This window comes from Xiphias gladius, chromosome 9 (genome assembly GCF_016859285.1).
Source record: "Xiphias gladius isolate SHS-SW01 ecotype Sanya breed wild chromosome 9, ASM1685928v1, whole genome shotgun sequence".
Lineage (NCBI taxonomy): Eukaryota > Metazoa > Chordata > Actinopteri > Istiophoriformes > Xiphiidae > Xiphias > Xiphias gladius.
In genome coordinates, this window is record NC_053408.1 from 8419232 (window position 1) to 8427587 (window position 8356).

At 39.6% G+C, this 8356-nt stretch overlaps 1 protein-coding gene across 3 annotated transcripts; it reads left to right on the forward strand.

Moving 5' to 3' along the window:
* Positions 1–230: 230 nt before the first annotated feature.
* oat (ornithine aminotransferase) lies at positions 231–8005 on the forward strand. Of its 3 annotated transcripts, none has more exons than XM_040135823.1 (10): positions 231–498; positions 2334–2565; positions 2743–2967; positions 3063–3158; positions 3367–3494; positions 4187–4309; positions 5194–5322; positions 5496–5609; positions 5866–6010; positions 6571–8005. In XM_040135823.1, the coding sequence occupies exons 2-10, from the start codon at positions 2340–2342 to the stop codon at positions 6729–6731; spliced, it is 1347 nt and encodes a 448-aa protein (XP_039991757.1). In that variant the 5' UTR covers positions 231–498; positions 2334–2339; the 3' UTR covers positions 6732–8005. The 3 variants fall into 3 exon arrangements, with proteins under 3 accessions (XP_039991757.1, XP_039991756.1, XP_039991759.1); XM_040135822.1 differs by having other exon boundaries at positions 231–378; XM_040135825.1 differs by lacking the exon at positions 231–498 and adding an exon at positions 932–1738.
* The last annotated feature ends 351 nt before the right edge of the window (positions 8006–8356 follow it).

The following is an 8356-nucleotide window of genomic DNA, read 5'->3' on the forward strand; positions in this document are numbered from 1 at the left end:
TTTCTTACTTTTTCTAAAAACCAAACGATAAACGGAAAATATTTAATCCATGATGAAAGTGATAGGCAGGAGGGAGAATAAAATGTGGCTGACACCTGCTTGATGTTTCACTTATGTCTGCGGTCGCTTACATGGCTCCGCGGGGCATCGCTTGGAGACCGTGCGTCCGCGCGCCTCCGGAAAAAGTTACGCAACAGAGGCGTGTCCCACTGACGCAGCCACGTATGAGCCATCGGCATAAAGCCGCCGCCACGGTGTGATCGAAAGCGACACGGTCGTCCAGCGGAGCACTCAGTCGCAACCAGCGGACCGGAAAAGGCGCCGTTCAAGAGGCCTTCGAGAGGACTTTTTTTTTAACTTCGCCTCACGTCTTTTCTGGTAGTGTTTGACACTCCTCCATGTCTCCTCTCTCCTGTGCTAAAAGCGCTTGACTCACAATTGAGTAACAGCATGGACGTGCTAGTGCTAGCCCGCTAGCCCCTTCGCTGCCTAAAGGAGGTGATACACTTGTGTGTGTGTGGGGTTAGCATTGACCTTAAAAGGGTTTACACTCTTTGGCCGAGAGAAAAACGCGTATTTAATTAATGGCAACTGATCGGCAAGTGTCATATCAAAACCAGTCACTGACAACTGGAACCAGCTTCAAGTTATGTGCCACGATATACCACTATACACCGTTCAGCCTCAATATTAAAACCAGTTATAAGTTGTTAAATATACAATACGTATGTATATACGTACGTATGTGTATGTATGTATATATTTGTATGTATGTATGTATGTATGTGTGTATATATATATATATGTGTATTCATGTATGTATGTGTGTGTGTGTGTGTGTGTGTGTGTGTGTGTGTGTGTATATATATATATAATATATTTGTATACTGGTCTTCATTTGACACCTGGCTGTAATGTTGGTGGGTGTGAGGGGAGGCAGCTCCCCAGCAACCTATCATGTCTCCGGTTTATTGGTGACAAATGGGTGTCAAATCAGGTGCACGGGTCCACTGTCCTTGATGTGATCCAGTTCTGTTGGCTGACCTGTATTTATTCACTTTTCCAAGGTTATCCAAGTGCTCGATATCTGATGTCCATATTTTCCAATCAGATCAAAGAGCTTTTGTACTGCTTTTACCCAGAAGCCCTTGTGAAATAGGATGTGTCATAACGGAGGCCACCTCTCCATTCAAAAACATTTAAATATTCAGAAAGTAGCACTGAGTTCTGTACATGAGCAGCAGCAGCAGCAAGAAAATCGACAGGTACTGAAGGGACATTTTAAAATAAGTCTTCTTTGATTGCGATCAAATAGAAAAGTCTGGAACGTCACAGCTGAGTTGCCACGCTGCTGTGGGATTATCCCACACCAAGCAAAAGTCTGCTCCTGTATTGTGTTAAAAATTGAAAGAGAAGCGTTGTTCAGCAGACCTGTAAATCCCACATGCTCTGTGGAATCTCACATGGCAGTGTATTAGCATATTAGGTCTGATCTTTGTAGCTACAGCGAAGCTTGTGAGAGGCACTTCTTTGTTTTTATGCTTTTGCATGTTTGGTAACCGCATCACTGCCAGTAATGGGGACAGCTCTTACAAGTTTACTCAAAAGGGTGGTTCTATAATTTATTCAGTTTGGGAGAAAAGAACCGGGAGGAGATTTAAAACCATACTCAAACTGAGTGTTTATGCGAGTTCCTGAGCTAAATTACTGACCACTTGGAATATCTGTTCGTTTGTGTGTAAGTGTTACTACTGTTGATGTGGCAGCATGACTTTGATGTTGTTTGCTTTGACCTGTCTGATTTGTGTAATCTTAACTAGACTAATTTCCCATGTAATTCACTAGTTTTTGACAGTTAGTCTAAACCTGTGTGAATCCAGTTTTCTTGTTACACTACTAATTTATTTTCATAAAATTGCTTTGATTTTAACTTTTTTTTTTTTTGCATGTGTCTCAGGTGGATTTAACCCACTGTATAGCTGTGTACCAATTAGGGCTGTTACTAACAATTATTTTCATTATTGATTTAATCTACCAATCCTTCACTTGAGTAATAAATTCATTGTTTTTGTCGGTAAAATCTGAAAAACTTGTGAAAAATTCAAGTTATAATTCCCAACAGCCCCGGGAGAATTACGCAGATTGCTTGTTTTATTCTACCAAAAGTCCAAAACCCAAAGATGGTCTTCGTTAGATTCTCTGTATTTAGAACTTTTTAACCACTTTGGCTAAACATCCTTTGCTACTTGGAACAAAGGAACCCTACTTTTTATTATAGTTCAGTTGGTATCAATAATGTATTTTTTTTTTTTTTTCTGTGCTTGACCTTACAGTCATAGATGCGTACAAGCATGAAGGGAATGATTACCCAGCTCAGCCGCAGCCTGAGCCGTGCTGCCCCTATTCTTCATCGCAGCGTCCACTCTGCTAGACGTCCCGCCTCCACCTCCACCGCCACCTCCAGGGCTGAAAACCCGCTCACCTCAGAGGAAATCTACGCCCGTGAGGACAAGTATGGAGCGCACAACTACCATCCCCTGCCTGTGGCCTTAGAGAGAGGGAAGGGTGAGTTCAGAGTGTCGTATTTATACTAAAAATAATTAATTAAATGATTAATGTGTAGTTAATAGATATGCAGTGTACAGCACTTCCTGTAATCTCTGGTTATTTTCCTCAATTTTATGAATCATAATCATTTTCCCAAGAGCTTGCTTGTTTCGTTTTTTTTTATCTTTACTTCAGGAATCTATGTGTGGGATGTGGAGGGGAACCGGTATTACGACTTCCTGAGTGCCTATAGCGCGGTAAACCAGGGACACTGCCACCCAAAGATAATAGCTGCGCTCAGTGCCCAGGCCTCCAAGCTCACCCTGACCTCCAGGGCATTTTACAACAATGTGCTGGGAGCCTACGAGGAGTATATCACAAGCATGTTTGGCTATGACAAAGTTTTACCCATGAATACAGGTAAGGAAAGCACCAGATAGTAGTTGTAGTAGGGAATATCTTCAGATGTTTTAACAAGTACATTTGTTGATGTGTTTTCTTGTGTAACAAATTAGGTGTTGAAGGTGGTGAGACTGCCTGTAAGCTTGCCCGGAAGTGGGCTTACAGTGTGAAGGGGGTTCCCAAAAACAAGGCCAAAATAATTTTTGCAAGTACGTAACCATCTTATGTTTTAAAAGGCTACATCTGAGTTTTGGAGTTTGTCCCATTTGTCACCTTACCCAGTGACCTTCTCTGTAAAAAATTCACTTTTTTTTCTTAGACCAACAAATCAGTTTTTAAATTTTTTTTGTATTACGTAAAGATGTAAATCGAGAACAATATGATAAACATGCTATCTCATTCACTCTTGTTGATTAGATGGGAACTTCTGGGGCCGCACCATGGCAGCCATCTCCAGCTCCACTGACCCCAGTAGTTATGAAGGCTTCGGTCCATACATGCCAGGGTTTGAGCTCATCCCATACAATGACATTCCTGCACTGGAGGTACAGGTTTTAATTCTGTTATCAGCACAATCTACGTGTGCTGACAAGTTCCTGCTGTGAAAAGTTGTCTGCACCACTTTCAACCCAGATGTCGAAGTGCCTTGTAAATACAAAATTAAAGAGAGAAGTTTATGTTTCAGTCACTGAGCACCGTATCTTGGGCTGTTTTTAAATAACAGCATACTTAAAATGCACTAAACGTTTTTACACGTTTTGATCTCATTTGCAAAGTACATGGTTACACATGATGCCATCGACAAGAAAAGTTTCATCATACTCACATTCAGCAGTAGTATACTTGGTAGACAGATCTAACATGCAGGACCTCAAAGTCTGCTGCTGAATTGCACTGCATTCAGAGTGGTTTACATCAGCGGTTATGGAGGCTACTGCTATGAAAATTGTTTTGCTTTTTTTTTTTTTTCCAATGAAGGAAAAGGTTTGCACTTTACCCTGCCTTGTTGGAGATGGATCTTATTTTTACAACATTATCAGGTTCCTAAGTCCAGAAACTGTTTATTTCATAAGATCCCGTAAAACTAGCTAACTTGACACCCTCATTGTCTATGTAAACATAAGAGCCTAATGATTGTCTAACTTAGCATGTGTTTATTGACAGGGTTAGCTTGGACACAGATAAAAATGTCTTACGAGTATTTATTTATTTATTTTTTCTCCTTGCTTTTCTCCAGAAAGCCCTCCAAGATCCAAATGTGGCAGCTTTCATGGTGGAGCCCATTCAGGGCGAGGCTGGAGTGGTGGTGCCCGACCAGGGCTACCTTACCAAAATCAGAGAACTTTGCACCAAATACAATGTAAGTCAAGACAGTTTTATTTATACACCCCATATCACATTCACAAATTTGCTTCAAGGGGCCTTCCCATCTGCACAGCATATGACATCCTCTATCCTCTGACCCTCAATTCGGATATTGGTCTAAGGAGGTATCATTGATAGCAAGTATCGTCATATTTCTTGACAAACACGCTGACAAGCATGAATGAAATTTCACATGAGATTCCTTTAGAGTCAAAACAGTCCTTGTGAGTGGAAACACGTGTATTGGCTTTTAAGTTGAACTACAGTCAGGTTTCTCAGTATTAAAAACACAAGAAACTATTTGCCATCATCTTCTCTAACCAGCCACTTTAATCATTATGCCTGAAACGTTGCTCCGTGCTGTTTTTATGGGTGTAGGGAGGTGATGTTGACATCAAACAGCCAGCAGGCATCCAGGTTTCACAAAAAATAGTCAGACTACACTGATTTTAAAACTGCCATCTCTTAACACCAATGTGCATCGTGGCAACACTACTACAGTTTAAATATCATCAAGCTACTTACTGGTATATGGGAACAGCAAATGATCTATAGACAACAATTTGTAGTCTATCATGCTGCCTGGAGTACAAGTGCATGTTATATTTAAATAGGCCTAAATGATAGATATGATAGATAAGAGCAATGCTGTCTTTTTCAAATAGGATACAAAGTTAGTGTATCAATTTGAACAGCACTGCACAATCCCTGAATGTGTGAAGACTCACCTTTTTAAATGTCTCAAAAATAATGAGGCTACATCAGTAATACTGATTTTTATTTTTTTATTTTTTAAATTTGTGAATCCTAGGGCTGTGGTGACGACTTTAGTAAAACCAGTATGACTACTAAAGTCCTCTATGTCCTCTCTTTGTCAAGGTGTTGTGGATTGCTGATGAGGTGCAGACAGGCTTGGCACGTGCCGGCCGGCGCCTGGCTGTGGACCACGAGGAAGTCCGTCCAGACATGGTGATACTGGGCAAAGCTCTTTCAGGAGGAGTTTACCCTGTAAGTATTTTTTTGTTGTTGTTCAGTCATACTTCAGGTCACATTATAGTTTTGTTTTGCTGTAGTCAAAGAATCGAACTTTGTGGACTTTCCGAGTCCAGTTTTGTTGCACAGTAGAGTATAGATCGTAGTGGTGACTTAGCTTACCTTTTGCTTTTACTTATGTGTCTCAGGTATCTGCTGTGCTGTGTGATGATGAGATAATGCTGACCATCAAGCCTGGGGAACACGGGTCCACATATGGAGGTAACCCTGTGGCCTGTCAGGTTGCTATCGCTGCACTTCAGGTCAGTTTTACAGTGCACTTTTATTTATCGTTTTCTTGTTTATCTACCCTTTGACAACTCATTACTTGTTCTTACATTTTTTGCCTTTTGTTTTAAGCTGATTAAATCAAACTGATTAAATTAAATGCAACATACCATAAACTTGAAATAGTTTTAAGGCATTCTACATCTCCAAAGACAATATGAGAAGAAAAATATGCACATCACCAATAATTTCCCCTCTTTTTATTTAAACTCTTACTGTTCTTATATGCAGGTGATGGAGGAGGAGAAGCTGGCTGAGAATGCTCAAAGGATGGGAGAGCTGCTGCGTGCAGAGTTGAGAAAACTGCCCGAAGACATTGTGACAACGGTCAGAGGAAAAGGCCTCCTCAATGCAGTCGTCATCAAAGAGACAAAAGGTACAGTAATGTAAAATTTCTAAAACAGCAGTCCCGTTACCAAACATTATTTGGTTTTGTAGCTGAAGGATGATCTGAGTGAACTTTTATTTTTCTGAAGTGCATTCCTCAGGGTACAAAATAAATCTCAGCTCACATTACAGAAGCAAATCCTTAAACGCAGTTTACATTTGTTGTGTTTTGAATAATTTCAGACAGTTAATTCAGTATCTGCACTGGCAATCAGGACTTGAATTTATTATTTGGTGATTTTTCAGGAAGAAATCGATTAAATTACATTGATACTGACTGGAACACAATATATCCTAGGAGCCTAGGTTTTATCTTTTTATAAGATCATAAGTATAATGCTATTGAGCTTAAGGACAGACTGGTTCAAATGAACCATTTGAAAGTGATATTGAAAAATGTGATTGAATCGTTTTTTGGAGTGGATTTTTCCTTTAAGGCAGCTTCACTCTTGCCAAATCTACATGAAGGACAAGGTTCTTTTGTAAGACTTTATTTGCGTCATGCAGTCAGTTAATCAAGACCTGTATTAACACCCCCACCCCCACCAGACTACGATGCCTGGAAGGTGTGCTTACGTCTTCGTGACAACGGACTGCTGGCCAAGCCCACCCATGGTGACATCATCCGCCTGGCCCCCCCCCTCATAATTAAAGAGCAGGAGCTGTACGAATGTGTCGATATCATCCAGAGAAGCATCATGTCCTTATAAACAACTGCAATTTAACTATTCAGGATAACAGACATCTTTCACACGGACAATCCACATTAGCTTGAAGCTATGGCTTGTAAAATAAGTCACTCTAAACATTTATTAATCGCTTTTATTTGCGTTTTTCCAAGAAAAGGGGCTGTTTTGAAAGGGATTACTGTAGGAATACAGTATACAGAGCCTGTGTATGGAGTGCCCTATATGGATACACTGAGACTTTTGTACAGAAAAACTGCTTTAAAGAAAAGGGGTGGCGAAAGACTGCAGCACAGGTGGAAAACATCAGCGGTGTTACATTACATTTTACATTTTGTTTTTAAATTTGTTTTTACACCAAATTCATCTCAATAGATGTATTTTGACATGGCCAATTCAGGTTTTTGCTGGTAATGAGTGATGTAAATAATAAGTGTTCTGTCTTTAATGAAACCCTTTTTAATTTTCAAAAAAGGAGAAGCGGTTTTACCAGTGAACTATGTCTAACAACTAAGTCTAAAGTCTCAAAGACTTTATTTCAATTTTCTCAACAGAAGCAGAAAATTAAATCTGACTTATTTTCAAGCTACAAATTGAAAATACACAGGAGGAAATACAACTTGCTGAAGTGAAATCTTTTCTACAGTACCAGTTACGTATGTAGTAGAGATGATAGTTACAGTTCTCATAGATTAGTTACAGTCTGCTCAGCTGCTGCTGTCCACTAACATAAAACTTTTGAATCCAGGTTTGTTACATGAAAGGTCAGCTGTTCTGGGTATGGGTTCACAAACATCCTTAAAATGCCTTGAAATGTATATGACGTTTTCAGGTCCCGGGTCTTTAAAGATTTTGTAAAAACGTTGTAAATGCACTAAAGCTATGACAATGCTAAAGGTCCCAGTAGCTATCATTGTCACTATAAATTTGACCACATATTACATGAAGCTGTTTAATTTTGATTTAACATAAGTTATGACTGCTACAGTTGAAGAAATACTTTTTTGGGAACTGTAATCTGAAGAATTTAAATGCTGAACCAGAACATAAAAGTTTTTGCTCTTTATGTGGTATAATCTGGTCTATTTTATTTCTATAAGGAACATGCTGTATAAGGATAATGAGTGCAGGACTCCTTCTGCTAGATGAGGCTGGTTTAGTTTCAAGTATTTGAAGTATATATGCATTGTTTTGAACTTTCTAGGGAGACTGTTTTAACTGTTGTGAAAGTGTCATTTAAAAGGCTGTATCACCTTTTAAGTTGTTACATAACCCATTTTTCCTTGAATAAATCCTTGCAGTCCTAACTCTCGGCTTGCTGTTTGTCTAAACCAAACATATGTAAAACTAAAAATTTTGATGCGTCAGGAAGCAGGTTCACTGAGTCATCCAGGTAACTGCTGATTTAAACCTGGACGTGATTCGAACCTGTTGTAAAAGGAGCCTTTCTGGATTAGGAACCAACAACCTTTTTGCTGGGTTTATGGTTACTGAGTAAAATGCAAAACGGGTCACTTTACACCAGACTGTGTTCCATATTTGAAGGTGTTTAACATGCCTGTGTTCTGCTTTGACGTCAGTACTTACCACAAGGCAAACATACAGATAATGTTCAGTGCCACATTGTTGAATACTGTATATGCCGCGTT